The sequence below is a fragment of the Colobus angolensis genome, unplaced genomic scaffold (assembly GCF_000951035.1).
Source record: "Colobus angolensis palliatus isolate OR3802 unplaced genomic scaffold, Cang.pa_1.0 Scaffold98, whole genome shotgun sequence".
In the NCBI taxonomy this organism is placed as follows: Eukaryota; Metazoa; Chordata; class Mammalia; order Primates; family Cercopithecidae; genus Colobus; species Colobus angolensis.
This window is the reverse complement of record NW_012123820.1, coordinates 5,823,521-5,846,452: the sequence shown is the minus strand read 5'-3', so window position 1 is coordinate 5,846,452 and position 22,932 is coordinate 5,823,521. Positions and strand designations below refer to the sequence as shown.

At 34.9% G+C, this 22,932-nt stretch overlaps 1 protein-coding gene across 1 annotated transcript in view; it reads left to right on the top strand.

Annotated features, from left to right (window-relative positions):
• The window catches only part of ATG3 (autophagy related 3), a 28,027-nt gene extending 5,366 nt beyond the window's left edge, over positions 1-22,661 (top strand). The window contains exons 4-13 of the mRNA XM_011932784.1: positions 2,240-2,289; positions 5,173-5,243; positions 6,779-6,886; positions 11,328-11,377; positions 13,853-13,934; positions 17,561-17,595; positions 17,851-18,006; positions 19,098-19,225; positions 20,837-20,905; positions 22,392-22,661. Coding sequence (XP_011788174.1) covers positions 2,240-2,289; positions 5,173-5,243; positions 6,779-6,886; positions 11,328-11,377; positions 13,853-13,934; positions 17,561-17,595; positions 17,851-18,006; positions 19,098-19,225; positions 20,837-20,905; positions 22,392-22,473 — 831 coding nt within the window. The 3' untranslated portion in view covers positions 22,474-22,661. The remainder of the gene's footprint in view (positions 1-2,239; positions 2,290-5,172; positions 5,244-6,778; positions 6,887-11,327; positions 11,378-13,852; positions 13,935-17,560; positions 17,596-17,850; positions 18,007-19,097; positions 19,226-20,836; positions 20,906-22,391) is intronic.
• Positions 22,662-22,932: the final 271 nt, after the last annotated feature.

Sequence of the window (22,932 nt, the reverse complement as noted above, 5' to 3'; positions counted from 1 at the left end):
ATACTGTATTGTCAAAAAAAAAAAGGAAAACCTAATGTTGGATGTATGTATGATTTGATTAAATAGAATACTATTAATTGAGGTTAGCTTGAGGAATGGGATTGCTCACCAAGATGTAAACATTGATTCTTGTTGGAGTTAGTCAGTATTATATACTGATAATAAAGATCACAAGAGAACATTTTTAGTCTCTAAGAGAAAGCTACTGTAAACAATATTGATCATTTAGAAATTTGAATCTTATATTATTTGAACACATGAAGCAAGTAATGATGGCCATTGCTAATGAGGGCAGATATACACATGTGTTTATTGTCAGTGCAAGTCTGGTTTTTTGGTTTTTTTTTTTTCGTTTTTCTTGCCTTCTAGTGTTCTTGTTTTTAAATAGAAGCTGCTGTAGGGACTATGAGACAAAATGTTTGTCTTGTTACCTCAAGGCAATACAGTGAAAGAATTTTTAATTATTTATTTTGCTTTCATTTTGTTAAATTACTACTTTTAATGGTAATAAATTAGTTCCTGATAACCACAGAGCTAAATGTAGCATCTGGTTGCAGTGACCTCAAAGTGCTCAAAACTTGGGGAAGAGACTATTGTTTTTATTTTGGTTTTTGTCTTTAAGCTGTTTACTTAAGCTGTTTAAATAATAAGGTTATTTGAAGTAAAAGAACAGAAACAAAGTCAGGAATCCAGTTGCTGTATCTTGTTAATGTTTCATCTTAAAAGAGGTTACTCTTAGAATTATTTGATAGAATGGTATGCTCAAAATAGAGTATTTTATGTAGACATACTTTCTCAGAAAGGTATTAGAGATTAAATATTTTGTAATTTTTTGCTGTGTAATAAACCCATGAACGATACAAGATTTTAAGCTAGAGCTTTTGCGAAATAGAAGTAATTTGGCAAGTATACGCGTGTCACGCGCGTCCCTGTGAAGAGACCACCAAACAGGCTTTGTGTGAGCAACAAGGCTGTTTGTTTCACTTGGGTGCCGGTGGGCTGAGTCCGAAAAGAGGGCAAAGGGTGCTGGGATTATCATGAGTTCTCATAGATTTTTGGGATAGGCCGCAGAGTTAGGAGCAATGTTTTGCCGGCTGGGGGTGGATCTCATAAAGTTCTTTCTCAAGGGTGGGGAGAATTACAAAGAACCTTCTTAAGGGTGGGGAAGATTACAAAGAACCTTGTTAAGGGTGGGGGAGATTACAAAGTACATTGATCAGTTAGGGTAGGGAAGAAACAAATCAAAATGGTGGAATGTCATCAGTTAAGGCTATTTTCACTTCTTTTGTGGATCTTCAGTTGCTTCAGGCCATCTGGATGTATACATTCTGGTCACAGGGGATATGATGGCTTAGCTTGGAGTCGGAGGCCTGACAATGCGCATTCTGCTTGAGTTGGAACACGGCAGTTATGCTTAACAGACTTAAATTTTCTGCCCGCAGAAATAAGCAGGATTTCGGTTAGCCAGTAAGATCAGCTCATGTTCGATAATTCTCAAATGGTTAAAGTTAAAGTTTATCTCCCTGAATCTGGTTTTTATTTCTGAAAAAAAAACAAAAACTTGTACAATATTTCAGCCCACTTAGAAAGCCTAAGGTTTGTTAGAGGATTCAATTTGTTAATTTTGTAGGTGTTTTCAGAGTGAGACCAAAAAGCTTCTAATTTTTTCCCATTGTTTTGGCACTGCATTTCTCTTTTAGGAGTGCAAAACAGCTTTCAAAATTACTTAAATTTTTAAAAATAATAAAAGAGGAAGAAGTGTGCCCTGTGATATAATAAAGTAGATTTACATCATAGACTTGTATCTATTTAGTAATTTTTTTGGATTTTTATTGTATTTTCAATCTTTGACAAGAATGTGTCTACGTTTTTATATCCTTAAAATGGATTTTGACAATTTAAATCTGATAGCCTTACCTTTATCAATTTCATGATACTGCTTTTGGCATTACTTAATCCAGTGATAAAAACTGAATTTTTAAAAAACAGCACTTGACGTTTTTTCTTCCAACATTAATTTGAATTTTTTTATGGACGTTAGAAAATGTTGCGGTTTAGTCATAATCAAAAATAAATCTTGAGGCTAGTAGAGCAGCTTTGGTGCTGTTTATATTTTAATTGCTTACTGGATTTCAGTGTTACCTAGGGCCATCAGTTTGGTATTTTGCCACCTTGCACATTAAGTGATGTTTGATTTTTCTTTTTTCTTTTTTTCATATTACTTCTAAATCCTGAATAGTTTGTGGCAGCTGGAGATCACTTAGTCCACCACTGTCCAACATGGCAATGGTAAGTAATATTGAGTAAAGAATAGAAAATTAGTAAAAGGCATGGCTTCAGAATTATAGCAATTTGCAAAACAGGTTGATGGATGAAAATTAGAATGACCAGTTTAACTTACTCCCAGCAGATTTTTCTGTTAAACAGTGCCCGCAGTGATACTCAAGTAGAGGAAGAACAAGTGGGTGTTGTACCTACATTATTTTACTATGTTAGCACAATAGGTGGACTTATTTGAGAAAAATGCATTTACTTCTTTACTATTATTTCTTTTCTTTATAGTGTCTAGGTCTGACCTTCTGGTTTGTTGAATAATAAATAGTTTAATAAAATTTGATCGGGTTTTTGGTGGGGCGCAGTGGCTCATGCCTGAAATCCCAGCACTTTGGGAGGCTGAGGAGAGCAGATCACGAGGTCAGGAGATGGAGACCATCCTGGCTAGCATAGTGAAACGCTATCTCTACTAAAAATACAAAAAATTAGCCGGACGTGGTGGCGGGTGCCTGTGGTCCCAGCTACTTGGGAGGCTGAGGCAGGAGAATGGCATGAACCCAGGAGGCAGAGCTTGCAGTGAGCCGAGATGGTGCCACTGCACTCCAGCCTGGGTGACAGAGTGAGACTCAGTCTCAAAAAAAAAAAAAAAAAAATTGAACAGGCTTTTTTTCAAATTAACAAAATGTATTGAACATTTTTGTGGCATTAATAAATGCAGAGATTTTGCGGTTTTATTTTCTTTAAAATATAAGACATAAACATTTTCCATTAGGTTCAAAAGTATGCTCCATCTTTAGGAAACTAGCTAAAGCTAAAAGAAAGGTTTATGATACCAATTAAGGCCTTCACTATAAGTCTGCTTTTAAGAGGCTTTAAGTTTTTGTTTTTTTAATAGCTTTTATTTTAATTACTAAAGTACTTTAAGCAATTCAGCAGTTTTCACAATCTATGTTTTAAAATATTCTGAATAATCACAATGTTTTATTACTTTCAAGTACTCGTGATAAAAATTCGTGTTGGTAGCTGAAATATTGGCAGAACTTTTATTTAAACTAGAATTGTTTGGAATTATCACCTTGTTTGGATGTAGGTGCTTCAACTTGTTATGTGTTTTTTTTTTTTTCTTAAAATTTTTTTCAGTTGTAGTTGAAAAGTATAGTTTTGACTGGAGATAGGAATTCTATAATTAACAAGTTTCCAATTGATAATGTTTTTCGTAATATCTAAAGACCTTGAAATGCTCTTTCATCTGTGGCCTGTTACTCTCCTGCATTTTAGTACTTAACATGTAGCTGAAACAGTTGTCACTGCTTTTTTCAATTACTCTTTATTTTGTAGGGCATTATTTATGTACCAAAAGACTAAAGTTTCAAGTTTGTTTTTATGTATTTTTCTCTCCTTCATGTGTTTTCCGTTCCATATTTAAAATTAAATTCATGTCATAGAAGCTCTCTAATAAAGGTTTTTCTTTTTTCTATATTCCAGGTATTCTGTTAAAACTATATTTAGCTAGGTTCTAGTCTATAATTTACGTGTATTTCAAGTCAAATAGGGACATGATGTTTACAATAATATTCACTTTGTGAAAATAAGTGATTTAGGATTTTTTTTCAATATGATAAGCCTTGAGATTTCTTTGTTCTACCAGCTTAATTGTTTAAGTAGTTTAGGTATTTGATTTATAGCATTGTTGTAGGGGCCTGTATATATGGCCAGGATCTCTTTTTTAGCAGGTACTAGTAGTTTTATTCCATTTTATGAATTACAATGATTTAAATAATTTTACTGTAAGTTGGAACTCAATTATACCCCACTTTAGTGTCCACACTTTTGGCTAAATTGCTAGGCCAAAGGAAAAATTCATTTTAAATCAGTGCTAGCGACAGGTTATACCTTCATGCTTATACTTTCGTGTGCACAAGTGCTATTATGAACTTATTTTAACTCTTCCCTTAGAACTTCAGGTGTTGCCATGACTTTGTTGAATTTGACACTAGTCAAAAGAAGCCTAGAAGACTGTCAAATAATTTTAGGGCTTTTTCTGACTTTACCTTGTGCCCAGATCAATGGTTTGAACTTTAGACTGAAGCTTGAAAAGACAGCAGAACTCCAAATTTATGCTCATATGTTTGTGACAGACACCACATACCATTCCACCTCTCACCATTTTCAGATGACCCACAAATTCTTAAGAAGAGGTGCCAGAGCAGCTCAGAAATGTAGATAGTTGGCTCTGCCCCACAGAGGGAGCAGTGTTTAAAAGTAGGAGCCCTGAAGTCACTTGGCTTTGATCCTTGCTCTCCCACCTAGTTTTGTGATCATAGGCAACTTGATCTGTTTAATCTTTAGTTTACTTAACTATAAAATGGGATATTTATATTTTCTACTGTTTAGAGTTATGAAGACTAATTGAAAATAACATGTTGGAAACTTCAATTCTATACTTAATAAGCACTCAATGAAAGGGTTTTTTGTTTTCAAGAATTGTTAATATTGTCATTTTATGATTCAAAGCATCTTTTGTCTCTTAGTTCTGATTTTAATACAGTGATAGGAACAGGGATTTTGCCAGCCACCTACATTGTTACATAATGTCTTGCAGCTTTTTTTTCTGCCTTGTTCTCAAGATGAGCAGCAGTACTTTAGGATTAAAAATGTGAGAGATTATACAATGGGCTACAACTTACTGAGGAGCAGCATATTTCACTTAGATTATTGTTGTGCTTTTTTCCATGCCCTGACATATTTACTTAATGGAATCCTTCCCAAATCAATTTTAAACCAATTTTCTGAGAAGTATGGATTATGTCATTTTGAGATTTATATGTGATACTTTCTGCTCTATATTTGCCTATTAAAATATATTTTGTATTTTGGTGCTTTTCACTGTTTTTAAAGGGCTACAGGGGAAGAATTGAAAGTGAAGGCATACCTACCAACAGGCAAACAATTTCTGGTAACCAAAAATGGTAAGAATTATGTTGCATATAATAATAAATTTTGCACAGAGGTATATTAAAATGAAGCTCTGGGTTTTTCTGTTGCTTGAAAATTTTTTCCTTGGTTTTATCTCCTCTTTCTGTTATTTCTTTCTGCCAAAAACATATAGTTGTCAAGATATGAAGGAAGAAGGCCCTAAGGAAAGTTAGACTTCTAAGTGGATTTTTTTGAAGTTGGCTTCATAATAATCTTTCTAGGTATTTGATTTTAATCTTCTTTAGACTGCAATTTTGTATGGAAAATGTAATTCATACTACCTATGATAGCTGAAAGTGCAGAGCTGAAGATGTTATTACCCGTTGTGTCATAGAAGAGCACAAAAATATTTTGAAACAGGTAGTGTTTTTTTTTTTTTTTTTTTTTTTTTTTTGGTTTTTTTGAGACAGTCTCGCTGTGTTGCCCAGGCTAGAGTGCAGTGGTGCAATTTCGGCTCACAGGTTCAAGCGATTCTCCTGCCTCAGCCTCCCAAGTAGTTGGGATTACAGGCCTGCCACCAGGCCCTGCTAATTTTTGTATTTTTAGTAGAGACAGGGTTTCGCCATGTTGGTCAGGCTGGCCTCGAACTCCTGGCCTCAGGTGACCTGCCCGCCTTGGCCTCCCAAAGTGCTGGGATTACAGGCCTGAGCCACCACGCCTGGTGGAAACAGGTAATGTTTTATTTATGAAGTTAAATTTAAAAACAACATCAAAAGGTTGTTATAGTTCCTAACTAATCACAGAACAATACATTGATTTCTGTTCCAATTTACTCATTATAGGAAAGGGAAAATAATGTGTACAAAACAGTTTTTTCTTTTCTACAGTATATTTCTTTTTACAAAGGCTGATAATTTATATCCTGATTGTTTAAAAAAATCAGGAGATTAAAAAGCAATTTGTTGACTTTATACCATAATGCTTTTACCATGTAATTACCCAATCTTAGGCTTGTGAATAATAATGCCTGTTAATTGACACATTTGCTGTATGAACAACTTACTAGTGTGATATAAAGAAGTAAAAATCAGAAGGTTGGTGGATTTTAAACTGTTTTATCCATTGTGAATAATTGGAACTTAAATATGAATTATAAAATTTATATTGAAAGTTGCTTTAGCTTTAAAAACAAGAGGTCACCTTTACCACCACTGAATATGACAGCTGGTAGCTCCATGTTCTGAGAGTAAAGCCATTAAAATAAGGTATTATTATTCATTAGACTGACATTGAACTTCAGCCTGCTGTTCTTCACAGACCATCATGGTAAAGGAATGCATAGAACATTCCCAATAGAGACTTTCTGCTTGTCTTCTGACAAAGCTATTTAGGAAAAGGTAAATATAGCCAAATAATTTTGTGTCTGTGGGCTGAATGTAACTCTTAATCACCTTTAAAAGTGAAACATAATATTCACTTAGTATTTTGGTGGTATAAACATCCTATTTTATGGACTAAGCTCTTCTTTCTAATGGGTTTATGGTTAGCAGATTATGTGCTAGTAACTGTATTTACCATTTTTTTATAGTGCCGTGCTATAAGCGGTGCAAACAGATGGAATATTCAGATGAGTTGGAAGCTATCATTGAAGAAGATGATGGTGATGGCGGATGGGTAGATACGTATCACAACACAGGTAAGAGGAGAATAGAATGACATACCTTTAGTTTAAACTCTTTCACAATCTTTTATAATAGCCTAGATTTAAGAAAGAGGATACATAAGGCATAGTTTTGTCCCAGTAGACTTACATGAAAAAAGCAGGAGGACAAATATTTAAAAAGAAGCCTTTAGAGTATGCCAAATTTATTTCTTTTTGTTGTTGTTGTTGAGACAGAGTCTCGCTCTGTCGCCAGGCTGGAGTGCAAGCAGTGCGATCTTTGCTCACTGCAGCCTCCACCTCCCGAGTTCAAGCGATTCTCCTGCCTCACCCTCCCCAGTAGCTGGGACTACCAGTGCGCACCCCCATGCCCAGCTAATTTTTGCATTTTTAGTAGAGATAGGGTTTCACCTTGTTGGCCATGATGGTCTCCATCTCTTGACCTCGTAATCTGGCTGCCTCGGCCTCCCAGAGTGCTGGGATTACAGGCATGAGCCACTGCACCCGGCTAGAGTATGCCAAATTTCTATAATACCTGCTACTTCCATTGCAACTTGAAAATACTCAATATTATTTTCTTAGTTGCTAAATAAAGAGAGGGGGAAAAAAGTCCATCAGAGATGCTGAATATGCATACTACTTTGGTTTACCGTCTCTTGCTTACATGTCATTGTCATTCCACTGCTGGATTATGTGGTCCTCTATGACAGGAACTATACTGTATTCACATTTACCCAGAGAACTGACATCTATTAAGTATTTAATAATTATTTGTTAAATAACCACTAAAAGAAATTTTTAGTGCTGTAAGCTCCATGAAAGTAAAGATTCGTTGTTGAATTCTCAGTATCTATCACGGTGTATGCTATAGAAGTTGTTCAGTAAATATTTGTTAAATGAGTTGAATGCAAGGTTTTTATAAGTGTTTCCATGATTTATTTGAAACCTTGAATATACTTTTTTATTCTAAATCCTAAAACACTGTTTTGCCACTATATTTATATAACTATGTAAATGCATATTATGTGCTGCTGAAGCTAACTACCATTTATTACTTAGTTTTGATGAAGAAAATGTACTCTAAGTTTAAATCCGTGATACTAAAAACAAATTTTTCTCCCTTTGAGTCCTAGAGATTAGGAGGTGTATCCTTAGTAGTAGTAATAAAACAGGGTTTCTCAAATTGGCGCTGCTCTTTGGAATGGAAAATGTGCTCTAAGTTTAAGTCCTTGATATTAAATACAAGTTTTTCTCCCTTTGAGTCCTAGAGATTAGGAGCTATATCCTTAGTAGTAATAGAACAGGGTTTCTCAACCTTGGCACTGTTTTTTGGAATGGATAATTATTTCCTGTGCATTGTAGAATTCTTAGCAGTAGCTCTGGCCTGTACCCACTAGATACCAGTAGCATCTCCCAGTTTTAACAACCAAAAATGCCTCCAGACATTGCTGAATGTTTCATGGGGAAAAAAATTGCTGCCTTCAGTTGAGACTCACTGCAGTAGACAGAGGGCTAAGTATGTGCCCAGGTAAAAGTTCCTTCTTAGGTCAGTTTTTCCTCTACTCTGAATAAAGGATGCTGCCTCTTTCCTTATGGAGATACAGGCAAAGATTTAGGACTTGGGTTCCTTGATCTGAAGTTTATTGGCTTATTAGTGAGTTGAGTGCTGTATCAAAGCTTAAAGGAAATAACAGATTGAAAAACTTTTGAAAGTAATTTCAGAAATCATCCTTCTTTTCCCCCCACTGACTAGTGAAAGTCTATTAACTCTTCTGCTTTGGTTTTTCCATGCCTGGAAGATGTTGGCAACACATCAGTAGGAAATTCTGTGTTGACTGACTGGAACCATTGATTGTGTGTTGTTGTTAATGTCAAGTTAGTGACTTATGAGGCCATATACTGGTTCCTTATTCAACTCAGAGTCCCTTGCTTTATCCTTGCTTTTCCTGGGCTTTTTCTTCTATAAGCTTGTGTATTATTCATGGTTCTTTAGAGAAACAGAGCCCATAGGATGTGTACAGAGTAGGTTTTGCTTTCTGTGGTTTCAGTTACTTGTAGTCAACCATGGTCCAAAAACATGAAGTGCAAAATTCCAGAAATACACAATTCATGGGTTTTAATTTTTGCCCTCACTGTTGGAGTAGCATGATAAAATCCGTTCTGCCCAAGAGGTGAATCATCCCATTGTCTAGTGTATCCCTGCTGTGTATGCTACCCAGCCATTAGTCACTTAATAGCCAACTCTGTTATCAGGTTAACTGTCATGTACAGCGTAGGTAGGGTTTGGTACTATCTGTGGTTTCAGACACCCTCTGGGGGTCTTGGAATGTCCCCCACAGATAAGTGAGGACTATTGCATAGGTATAGGTATAGATATAGGTAGATAGGGTTTTTTGTTTGTTTGCTTGCTTGTTTTAGAGGAATTGGCTCGTGTGATTATGTGGGCTGGCAAGTCTGAATTCTGCAGGGCACACCGGCAGACTGGAGATTCAGGGAGTGTTGATATTGCAGCTTTAGTCCTAAGGCATTCTGGAGGCTGAATATCTTCTTCTGGAGGACCTCAGTCTTTTTTTCTTATAAGGCCTTCAACTGATTGGATGATATCCCCCTATCTTGTAGAGGGTAATCTGCTTTATCCAGTCTATTTATTTAAATGTTGATCACATCTCAAAAATACATTAACAGCTACATCTAGAATGGTGTTTGACCAAACATCTGGGTGCCATAACCTAGCCAAGTTGACATAAAATTATCATAACCCTTGAGAGTATTACTCTCATTAGAGTCATTTGAGCTTTCTTTTTCTTTGTCAACTGTATCCTACTTTTAGAAGTGTTTTAATGGCATACTACTACATTATTATATTTTGGCAAATTAAAGAGATTGATTTTCTTTGTTTTTATGTTCAGCAGTCAGTTCAGTATGTTAAAATTTGGTTTTTACTGTTATGAAATAATACCTATTATATAGTAATTTCTAGAAAAACTGAAGTAAAAGCTTTGTGCTAGACCTATGGATTTTGACCTATTTTATTTGTGAAAGTGAGCTATTTATTCTTTTGTTTAGGCATGTTGAACAGACATCTCAAATTTTAGAAGATTAACAAAGGAGCTAAGCATATTCTGTACTCAGGGTTTTTCTTTAGTAACTTTAGATGCTATTGTCTTACTGTACTTCTTGTTAAACTATTTTGTTAACATTGACAGGTACTTTGAAGTAGAAATGTTATCTAGCTGACTGGTGGTGCTGCCACCTGCTTAATGCTTTCTTTGAGACAAGTAGATTTTGAGGTATTTGCCCAGCAGAGTACAAGATAATTGAACCAAAAGTTAGCTTGTATGGATTTTAATCCCAATTTCATCATTTAACTGGGTATAACACTCAAGCAGGTCATCTCTCCAGTGACTTCATTTCTTCATATGAATACATTATTACTGTAACTTCCTTATAGGATAGTCATTGTAAGGATTAAATAAGATGTGGAAACAGTAGAAAGCCCCATATAAATATGATATGATATTACTACCTTTGGGTATCCTACATTTCTGAAGCAAGTAACAGATTGAGTATCCCTAATCCAAAAATCCAAATGAAATGTTCCAAAATCCAGAACTTTTTGAGCACTGATATCATGCTCAAATAAAATGCTTGTTAGAGCATTCTGAATTTTTGTATTAGGGATACTTGACCAGTAAGTATTTATGCAAATATTCCAAAATCTAAAAAAACTGGAAATACTTCTGGTCCCAAGAATTTCAGATAAGGGATAATCAGCCTATATGAAGATAACTAATAGCTTTGAGAAAATTTTGATACAAGTTTAATTAAAATGTACATACGAGTCCTATAGTTTCTTAAACTCTTCTCCTTACCTTTTTTTTTTTTTTTTTTTGCTCCCCTAAGATGGAGTTTCGCTCTTGTTGCCCAGGCTGGGTTGCAGTGGTGCAATTTCGGCTCACTGCAACCTCCGCCTCCCGGGTCCAAGCACTTCTCCTGCCTCAGCCTCCCAAGTAGCAGGGACTACAGGCACACACCACCATGCCGAGCTAACTTTTGTATTTTTAGTAGAAACAGGGTTTCGCCATGTTGGCCAGGCTGGTCTCGAACTCCTGACCTCAGATGATCTACCCGCTTCGGCTTCCGAAAGCATTGGGATTACAGGTGTGATCCATCGCACCTGGCCAAACTGTTCTGTTTCTGAGAAAGTATGATAGAGATTCTAATAAGGAAAGTAAGGAATAATAAGTGAAGAATGGCAGGATAATTCATGGTAAAATATTAATGAATTATTCAAAATTTGAGGAGGTGTCATTGTGACTATTCTTATTAGAGTTCATTTGTAAAGATACTACTATTATTTGCCTCCTTTTTTTCAGAGAAATTGTGAGAATTTTCAGCATTTTTATATTACTTTAATAAGTAAATAGGGTGTTTGCAGTTTAATTTTTATTATTCTTTTCTGCCGAATTTTACATAGGTATTACAGGAATAACCGAGGCAGTTAAAGAGATCACACTGGAAAACAAGGTACTGCTTAATTAGTTATATTTTTAAATTTAATGACTAGTTATTTGCCTATCGATCTATCTGTCTCTACACACACATATATAATCACCATATCGTTCTTATAAAAACCCTGGTTATTTATTATCAGGCTCTTTTAAATTCCAGCTTTCTTCCCCATTCATTTTTCTGTCTCAACACACCAAAACACTACTGCTGCCTAATGCATCTCTTATTTTCCTTAATTTGCAGTATGGTTAAGTAAAACAGCTTTTAGATTGTAGCTTGTGCAAACTACTAATTTTCACTGACTGGAGTGACTTCTAGGCTAGTTTAAAAGAGATGACTTTTGTTTTAAAATGTATTTAGTACCAAATGTCATATAAGTAGAGAATTTTGGAGTGGAATTAGCTACTTGCTTACTAGTAGATGCTAATACATTAACATTTAAATTTTATAGCTTAAATAGTGCCATAAGCAATTTAATCATTCTCTGTATTTTCCTCAACTACTGGTAATTTGGGGTTTATTTGTTTGAATATTTGAAAGCAAACTGTGGCTTGCATCATTCAAATTTGTAACATTTTGAATGAATAGAAGCTTAATCAGTTAAGTTTTATTGCATGACTTATGGGGTAAAACATAATTGGATAGAGTTTTTCTGCTTGGAAATTTTGAGTTATTTTAGGCTGTCATAGATATTAGATTAGCTTTTCATTTCTCAGAGAGATCAATTGCAATGGTCTTCGTGTTTTTATATACCTGTAGTTGTTTGAAATGATATGAAAATATAATATAAAATGCTCTCACCCTTGTCTTAGTTATTTTTTTAACCATCAGATGACTTGGAGGATAGACTATTGAGGTGGAATAATTGTGTTCCTAGTCTTATGGCACATTTGCTACAACAGTTACTAAAGATATTCTTCATGTGTTTTTGTCATTTGGATCTTCCCAGATTTGTAACTGGGGCTTAACAGAAAGTGATAGGAATTAAGACAAGTTTTGTGGGGTTTTTTGGTACAGTTTTATGCTTTAAGATTTAGTTATTTGGCCTGAGAATTCTTCATTTTGAAATTCGACTTTTTGGAGTGTTTGAATGACTTAAGGAGAAATCACACAAATTGCTTTGCTGTTTCAGAAGATCTTGTTTACTCTGACCATTACTATGTATGCTTCAGACTTTGGGAATGATAAATGACAGAGTAGTGTAGATAGTGGTTTTCGTGGATGGGCTTATGGTAATACCTTTAATTTTTTTATAACTTAGAATACTTGCCATCCAAATGCAAGTATTAATCTTGGTTGTCAATTTCTATTGTATTCTACTTTATCAAGTATAAATATCACCAATATGATGAAAATTTTTCTTAATGATTAATTTGTTAGATAATAGCTCATATAATAATTACTGAGACACTGACAGTGGTTTTGTGGTTTTAGTTTTGGGTGTAATAATGATTTAAGTTTTAAACATATGACTTAAGTTTTCTAGTGTTAGATAAAACCACCCCTAAGTAAAATGTAACCTAGGTAAAACTAAATGTTCAATTTATCCACTTATTATGTTGACTTCAGATTTTCAGAATATTAATTTTGTGAAAACAATAGCCAGATGTTAAACCTGTTGGTCAGTATTGTTCTTTCACTGTAGAGCTAATATAGTTAAGAAATTTTTTTTTTTTTTTTTTTTTTTTTTTTGAGATGGAGTCTGGCTCTGTCACCCAAGCTGGAGTGCTGTGGCCGGATCTCAGCTCACTGCAAGCTCCGCCTCCTGGGTTCACGCCATTCTCCTGCCTCAGCCTCCCGAGTAGCTGGGACTACAGGCGCCGCCACCTCGCCCGGCTAGTTTTTTGTAGTTTTTAGTAGAGATGGGGTTTCACCGTGTTAGCCAGGATGGTCTCGATCTCCTGACCTCGTGATCCACCCGTCTCGGCCTCCCAAAGTGCTGGGATTACAGGCTTGAGCCATCGCGCCCGGCCTAGTTAAGAAATTAAACTGATATTTTGTGCATTTTAATAATTGTAAAGTCTGATAACTTGCCTAATTCAGCTAGGATATTGTTAACAAATTAGAATGTAATAGTGTGTTTGATTTATATTTTAGCTTATAATATATTTGATTTATAAATATATGCACTTTTTCCCCTTAAATTATAAGTGCACAAGTTAATATTGACCTGATTTTCTAATACTAATGAATTGATTGACCAAAAATACTGTTTTATTGGAAGTGCAACTGGCGATTATTTTTAAATAGTTAGCTTAGATGACTCTTACTGCTCCCATAATAACCTTTGTTATTTTTCAGTCACAGCACTTAGCACATTACTTTTAATGATTGATGTATGAATTCATTATCTCCATTGGAGTTTTTTGTGGAGAAGAACTGCCTTATCATTCTTATTTTCACAGTGGTTACCACTGTGGTAGCACATGGGTGTCCAGTGTTTAAATTATTGAATATATTTAAGTGGTTTTAATGTAATTAATTTCAAAGGACAATATAAGACTTCAAGATTGCTCAGCACTATGTGAAGAGGAAGAAGAGGAAGATGAAGGAGAAGCTGCAGATATGGAAGGTATTCCTGTTCTAGATTTGCTTCAATTTCACTAGAATATTGATTTAGAATATTTGTAATTTATGCGGATTGAGAATTCTTCATTGAGTTGTAAGTTTAGCATATAGCAGCCTAGGGTATATTTTATGTATGTTTAGTTTATAAAAATTTCATTGGTGCAAAACTTACCTTGATCTTGGACTCTTCTGTTTTACTCCGAACATAGTCGTGGACAACATCATTTTTATTGGAATAACTATTAGTCATAAATATTTAATACTGGGTACAGCTGCAAGATACTAATTCCTAACCAAATTATTTCAGAGCAGAACAAAGTTTGCTTATTATGCATTTTGTATTTTCTTTTCCCTCTTTGATAGCATCTTTCAACTAAAACCTGAAGATAGTGAGTTTCAATGGGGCCTTTTTTTTTTCTTTTTTTGAGATGGAGTCTCACTCTGTCACCAGGCTGGAGTACAGTGGCGCAATCTCGGCTCACTGCAACCTCCGTCTCCTGGGTTCAAGTGATTCTCTTGCCTCAGCCTCCCGAGTAACTGAGACTACAGGTGCACGCCACCACACTCAGCTAATTTTTGTATTTTTAGTAGAGACAGGGTTTCACCATATTGGCCAGGATGGTCTTGATCTCTTGACCTTATGATCCGCCCACCTCGGCCTCCCAAAGTGCTGGGATTACAGGTGTGAGCCACTGTGTGCCCGGCTAATGGGGCCTTTTGAACTACACAGAATCCCCTCAGTTTCCCAAGATTCTGAGAAGTCCTCCTCCTAGAGTTGCCAGTTGAGAATCACTGCATTAGTGAATCATTGTTACAAGAGAGAGGAACCCACTAAAATCAGAGAAGTATGGGTCTGTTAGCACATGGTTATTTAAAGCTTTGTATTTCATGAGCATGATAATCTTTTTCAATACATTTGAAACCTCAGATATTTAAAAGTAGATGAAAAAATTGCTGTCACCAAGGTGACCTCTTTGTTAAATCCAATTTATCTTTATTACACTTACCTTTTCTGCATTGGTTCTGTTAACCGTATCTTCCTCTTTTTTTTTCCTCCTTTGGTTTCTATAACACTGGGTGTTCCTCCTCTTTCCTGGACTCTTTCTTCTAGTAATCTTCCATGATTCTTTTCTTTCCCTCAGCTATTAAATGTTACTGTTTCATGGGTTTCTTTTTTTTTTTTTCCTTGCTTACTCTCTGTACTGCCAGATTTTTTCTTCTGTAATGGCATTCTGTAGTCTGGCATGAGAATTTCTGCAACAAGAAAGATAGCATATAAATTACATCCAATACTTTGTGAGAGTTTAAATATGAATATATTTATATATGTAAATAGGGTGCATGTGTAAGAAGTCGGAAAAAGGAAAAGGATATGAAAAAGGCAGGCGTTGAAGGCTGTAAGGCAGCTGAATCCCAAAAATACATAGACTTTAGAGTGAGATAGATTATGTTTTGTAGCATGCAAAAGTAGAAGATGGTGCCAGGTAGAGTTGAAACACCATAATGGCAAGTGATGCATGCTGGACCAAAAAAGTACCTTTCAGTTTGTTTTCAAAATTACTTTCAATTCCCCATGAAACCTAGCTATATCTGCTCCTAAATTTTAGTGAGATTCTTGTCCTTATTTTCATGGTAAACTGCTATTCCTTAAGGAAATCTGAATGAATTACTTGTAACCAGAATTGATCACAGCAGCTTCCCATACCATCTGTATGCTAGGGACTTCCATATCGAATCCTCTAGCCTACATATTCTCAACTTCAGATTTATTTCAGTTTCATTTCCACCTGGATGTCTCATAATTGTCAGAAACTGAACTCATCACCTTCTTGCACAAATATTGTTTCTGAATTTCATCTGTCTCTGAATGGCATAGTTGACCAAGTTGGGTTGGTGGGGTGGCATAGAACCCTTCGATTAACGCACTGTTTTCAAAGTACAAGCTGTGGGATTGCCTTAAATATCTGGTAGTCATTTAGTATGTTTATTATATTTCCCCTGGATAGAATTAAAGAATTGCTATATATGTAATTTTGCTCAACAATAGTGTTGATGGTATCTAATATAAACGTAATTTTCATTTATTGAACAAATTATTTATTGGGCAGTACAGTATTTATCAGGTATTGTCCTTGGTGTTGGAGCTAAAGCAGTAGACATGATCTCATGGAGTTTATATTCTAATCAATGGAGACAAAAAATAGATAAGCAAAAGATATACTGTATTAGTTATAAGTGTTAAGGGAAAAATAAAGGAGGAAAGGGGATAGAGAATCTTGGGGTGGGAATGAGTGTTGCAAGTTTTAAATAAGTTGGTCAAGAAAAACCTAATTGAAAGTACACACCATTAAAATAAAGCCTGGAAGGAAGTGAATGAAGCTAGGTATCTGAGGGAAGAGTGCAAATGTCCTGAGGTGGGAATGTGTGTGGCTTATGTAAAATACTGTAAGGTATGCTTATGTCCAGATAGGAGAGAAGGGAGAGTAGTAAAGGGTGGAGTCAGGTAACCAGGGACCAGATTCTATAAGGTCTTGACATAACTCAGAGTGAGAGAAGCCATTGGAGGGTTTTTTTCTTTTCAAGTAGAGGAGCGACATGATTTAACATTTCAACAGAATCACGGTGCAGTGGTAAGAATAGACTGAAGGGAGAAGGGGACAACAGGGGGCTGTTTTGATAATCTAGGCAAGAAAAGATGGTGGCTTGGGCTAGGGTTGTAACATTGGTAGTGGTGCGAAACAGTAGTATTCTGGAATATTTTGAGAGTTGAGCCAAAGAGATTTGCTGCTGGATTGGATGTCATATGTAACAAGCGGAGTAGTCAAGGGTGACTCCATGGTTTTTGACCTGAGCTTCTAGAAAGATACCATTAACTGAGATGCAGAAAAATCAAGAGTGATTAGCTTTGGAGAGGGAGTCAGGAACTCAGTTTTAGACATGTGATATTTGCAGTGTTCATTAGTTATCTAGTGGAGAAGTGAAATAAACAAATACCTAAGTCTGCAGGCAGGGAATAAATTTGAAAGTCATCGATATTTAAAGTCATTGAGTCTGGATGAAATCGTTACAGAAATAAGTGTGGATAGAGGAGAGACAAGGTCCGGAAACTCAGCCCTTGGTTACTGCAGTGTTTGATTTTATGGTTCTTTTAAAGTAGAGGTGATGAAGAGGAACCAGCATAGAAGATAGTGAAGCAGCAGTCAGTGATGTGGGAGGAAAGCCATATTTTAAAAGCCAAGGAAAGAAAATGTTCCAAGGAGAAGGGACTAAATAATGCCACGTGTTCCTGATAGGTCAATTAAGATGAAAACTGGGAATTTACCACTGGATTCAGCAAAGAGGTCACCGATGACTTTAATGAACATGTTTATGCAGTTATAAAAGTAGCCTTGTATACACTGTGGAGCCACTGAGGACTCTACAGTATTACTATGTCAAGCCTTAAACATGCTGACTTTCTCTGGGCTTTTGCCTTTGGAAGTATCGAATTAGCTCACTTATATCTATTCAATATCTTTGTTAAAAACAACGGCAAAATCTCAGTTTTTGAATGATACTATGAAGTAATACTTAAATTGGTTTAGGCAATTTTCTTGAACTTGATTAATCTTTTGTTGCTTTTTATAACAGAATATGAAGAGAGTGGATTGTTGGAAACAGATGAGGTTTGTAAATTGAGTTTTCTTTAGTTAATTTTTAATGAATGAACTTGGGGATTTGTGTTCTTATTAATAATATGTTGATCTTTCAAAGAAATTCTAATTTGTTAATATTGCTTATAGCATATACAATTTAGCTTTAAGTTCAAGTTCATTTACTCTTAAGAAAACAAAATATAGAATGGAAAAAATAGGTTTTCTAGAATGTCACATTCACACTGATTTAATGGTTATAAATTTTTCTCTTTTATTATGTGCCAGGCTACCCTAGATACAAGCAAAATAGTAGAAGCTTGTAAAGCCAAAACTGATGCTGGCGGTGAAGATGCTATTTTGCAAACCAGAACTTACGACCTTTACATCACTTATGATAAATATTACCAGACTCCACGATTATGGTTGTTTGGCTATGATGAGGTAAAAATTAGAAGCATTATATTTTAATATCAATATTTTAAATTGTTGGGTTTAGTTTCTTCTTCCTTAGGTCCATGGGTATTTATTGCAGTGTTTTAAATGTTGGAAATCATTTGTTTTACAGTTCTATGATTAATGTTGAACTTGATTCTTTCTTATTTTGAATGAACTATGAATTATTCAGTGTAACAACAATAATGCTAAGACATAAACAGAAATAGTCTGTTACATATTCCTTGACCTCTAAGCTTATGCCTTCAAAATGTGAGGGAAATTTAAATTTTGTTTGGGATTACATCAGTTGGATATGTATAGAGAATGACCATTGTCACATGTGAAGAGAGTGGATTGTTGTATGTATGTATTTTTCCCCTTGAGACAGAAAACTCATCTGCTTAATTGAATTAAAGCATAATTGACATAACATGAACTTGTTTAACCTGTCATTCTTATGGCTATACATGGGAAACAAGAAAATAAAATCAGTCTAAAAGATGAGTTACAAAGCTATAAAATGTTTTGACAGCCACAAACTTGTCTTTTTGTGAGATTTTTTTTCTGCATTACAGGGTAGCTGTCACAGAGCTTGGCTATGACTCCTTCCTGTCCCTCCCTTGATATTAATAAATAGTAAAATTTCCCGGAAATCATTCTAAACAGTCTTGAATTCTAAATTGCAAGTGACGTGAAATGGAGAACTAAATATATTAGAAACCTTGAGATTTAAGCTGAAAGTTTCTAAATAGTAAATTTTTTTTTTTTTTTTTTTTTTTTGAGACGGAGTCTCACTCTGTCGCCCAGGGTGGAGTGCAGTGGCACAATCTCAGCTTACTGCAAGCTCCACCTCCCAGGTTCACACCATTCTCCTGCCTCAGCCTCACAAGTAGCTGGGACCACAGGTGCCCGCCACCACGCCCGGCTAATTTTTTGTATTTTTAGTAGAGATGGGGTTTCACCATGTTGGCCAGGATGGTCTTGATCTCCTGACCTCGTGTTCCACCCACCTTGGCCTCCCAAGTGCTGGGATTACAGGAGTGAGCCACTGCACCCGGCCCTAAATAGTAATTTCAAAGCATTTTTTATGCTTTCAGCAACGGCAGCCTTTAACAGTTGAGCACATGTATGAAGACATCAGTCAAGATCACGTGAAGAAAACAGTGACCATTGAAAATCACCCTCATCTGCCACCACCTCCTATGTGTTCAGTTCACCCATGCAGGTATGTATATGTAGAGATAAATATATTTTTTGGTGTGATTGTATATTTCATGGATTTGTTACTTGAGAATCTTTAAACATAGAACCCTAACGGAAAAAAATTTTCTTAATAAACAAGTAAAATTCTCTCTTGTCCTCCTTAGAAATTTTCTTGTGCTTAAATATATAGGAAAAAAACCACTCACCAATTTAAGTTTAATACGTTAAGAATTTTTTTGTTCTCTGTGGGTGTTTGTAGAATAGATGGATCTTTGTGATTTTACTATACTTTTTAGCTCCCAGAACAGTTTGGAAGATTCTGTTTTTGACTCAGAAATAGTTTGGATATGGTTTGCTGTGTTGTGACTGCTTTTCATGTCTGAAACTTTAATTGCTAGCTATGAAAAATAATTTAGGAGCCATTCACTTTAGTTTTGAATTATGTAATTAAAAAGTTTTCAGTTTTTAGAGTTATTCTCTTGATTCTTCTTATGGTTTAAGGTCTTAGGATGGTGCTTATCAAACTGAAGCATATTTCTTTCTGAGGTGTAAACTTTACTCAGTTGAGGGAAAAGTAATTTAACTGGTAATTACGTTAAACATTTTGATAAAATAGATGACTATGTTGTGGAATGGGATACAAATATTTCAAAAAATCTGAGTGCCTGTAAAATAAAACTTCAAGAATATTTTAGACCGTTCCATGGGCTGCCTCAGATTGTGCCTTCAAATCCTCTGGAATGATACATTCACTCTCATATTCTAAGTTGACTGCCTCTATCATGAAGGTTATAGTCGTAAAAACTGAAGCAGCATTATTTAAACCAAGGTATGTTAAAAAGACTTTCTTTAAAAAGTATCTTTTTCTTAGTTTCTGTGCCTACTTTGATATCACTATTTTCTGTAGCACAGGAGAGATACCAATTGGCCATGATGTATAGATAGGATAGAAACTTCATATAAATAAATACCTTTCTTTTTATAAGCCAAAAAAATTGTTTTTACATAGAATTGGATAAATTTTAGAATACCCATTAGGACAAAGAAACAAACACAAACCTCTTAACTCTGACCAATTAGCTTTTCTTAATTTTGGCTTATTCTCAACTAAATCAACAGCCCAGATCACACGATTATAGATACCTCTTTGCTTTTTTGTCCAACTGATACCATGTGCCTCTTTTTTTTTTAATTTGCGTGATATGACTCTTTTTTGTTTCTTAGAGCAAATAGCTGTCATTCCACATTTTCTCCTGGCATGATTTCCTCTTCCCTGGTTTTCTGCCTTCCTTATCTGTCCCAATTCTCAGAACACTAACTAATGCCATTGTGCCTGCTGTGACTACCATAGCTTTTTAAGATTACGCCCTCCACTGGTAAAACTATTTGCATGGCATAACAATCTATAATCTTGTGTTTCGGAAGTGGAGGGGAGATATTTTATAATTTAACTATTTTAATAAATATGTTATAGTTGTTGGGGAATGGTGGGAGAGATAAGTTTTTAATGTAACTATGATATTAAAAATTAATTCACTGACAGTAATATGGTCGATTTCTTTACAAATGAAAATGTGTTTTTTCCTCTTTTGGTCTAATCGGTCTACATTAATAATTTTTTTTTGGCTTCCAGGCATGCTGAGGTGATGAAGAAAATCATTGAGACTGTTGCAGAAGGAGGGGGAGAACTTGGAGTTCATATGTATCCTTCCCTGTGTGTAGGATTAGTGGCAAAATGGCTTTAGGATTTTTTTTTTTTTTTTTTTGAGAAATTTAGTGTAACCTTAATGATGTAGTACCTATAACTTGTTTTAACTTCTCATATCTGAAAATCCTAGTGGAAGTCTTTAATTTATTTAGAAAATGTTTCTTGTGGTAGTTATGCCTTGCTTAGTTGATTAGAACATGTCCCCATGTGTAGCAGTAGCTCAGCCTTGTTACAGAGGTAACTACTAATTTAGAGTAATGACATGAGTATCTTTTTCTTATGTACATTTCCAATTTAACTTGCTACCAAAAATGTACTTTCCCATCAGGTAAAAGTAAAATTACAGGTTGTGTCAATCGGAGGTGTCTCTGAAGCAAATAATTCAGCTTAAACAAATAGGTAAATTAAAAAGTAATTAATATACTACATGAAGTGCTTTAGATATTCTTAAAATATAGTATGTTCATTTTTCTCAAGACAGTAGCACCTTTCTTGTATCTTACTATAGTTTTCCTACTCAGTTTTCTTGGATTGACAAAAGTAATAAATTCAAGTTAATGCCCATGCAAACTGTTGGATCCTAAAGTACCTGTACGCATAGCATAGATTCATCAAAAACAGTCAAAATCAATGATTAAGATGCCAGATAGCTTGAATTAGTTTCATGCTAGATTAATAGTTGATATGGTGGTGGTTTCTGTTACTAAGTGTTAGATTAGATATGGAGACTCAGACTGAGGGGCGTTGCTAATAAAGTGTGTCCCTAAGAAGAACTATGAGCTGATTTGATATTGAAACAAACCTAAAACTTCCAGTCCAAACCATATTTACCCCTAAAGTCCTATTATGCCTAACTGGCACATCTCTATGCTGGATACTAGGAAGCAACTGGGAAGACTGTCTATATATAATTCATAATAGTAATTGGTTTCCCCCAATGAAAAGTAAGCTCTTAACGTTTTTAAGTGCAATGAACATAAAAAATATTTTAGAATTTAATTAAAGACAGTCCAGTAGAGCAGTCTGACAAATACATACAGTAACCTAGAATCAGTCTACTATATAGGGTTTTCATTTAATTTTTTTCTCTTTTGCTGCAGTACTTTTATAGTCTATTCTGCCTTATTTTCTGACATAACTATAGCAAACTTAAAGGGGTCAAGTAAATGAGTACATTTTGTACTCGATTAAATATGTATAGCTTTGTCCATTTATTTTTATATCAAAGTAATTGTGCTTATATGAACGCCTACTCATTAAGAAGCTTCAAATTCAATATTAGAATGAGTGGTCAAGTAATCTTAAAGAGCCTCATGTTAAATAGACACAAGTTTGCATAGTTGAATTCTTTAATAGACTTAATTTAAGAGTTTTTTATTTTTTTTTGAGAAATTAATGGCTTAATAAAATGGATAATTACAACATGGGCTTAAAACATAGAACTGTTTACAAATCTTATTTTCCTTAACTAAACCTTTAGGTATCTTCTTATTTTCTTGAAATTTGTACAAGCTGTCATTCCAACAATAGAATATGACTACACAAGACATTTCACAATGTAGTGAAGAGAGCATAAAATCTATCCTAATTATTGGTTCTGATTTTTAAAGAATTAACCCATAGATGTGACCATTGACCATATTCATCAATATATACAGTTTCTCTAATAAAGGGACTTATATGTTTATGCATTAAATAAAAATGTTCCACTACCAGCCTTATTTGTTTAATAAAAATCAATGTAAAGAGACAGTTTTTCTTGCTTCTTATTAAAAGTTTATGATTTGATTTCCCCTAAATAACAGTAAGTGAAGACATCTGTCTCATATAGAATGATAACAGATTATTTTTGGTTCACATTTATGAGGAAGGTATTAAATGTATAATAGTCTCAAAACTAGGATTAGAAAATACTGTGTGCTAGACTGTCTTCTCTTCTTTCTTTTCTTTGTTCCTTTTGTTTTCTCTTTTCCTGTCTGCTGACAGTTAATATTTATGATGCGCTTACTGTTTGCCATGAA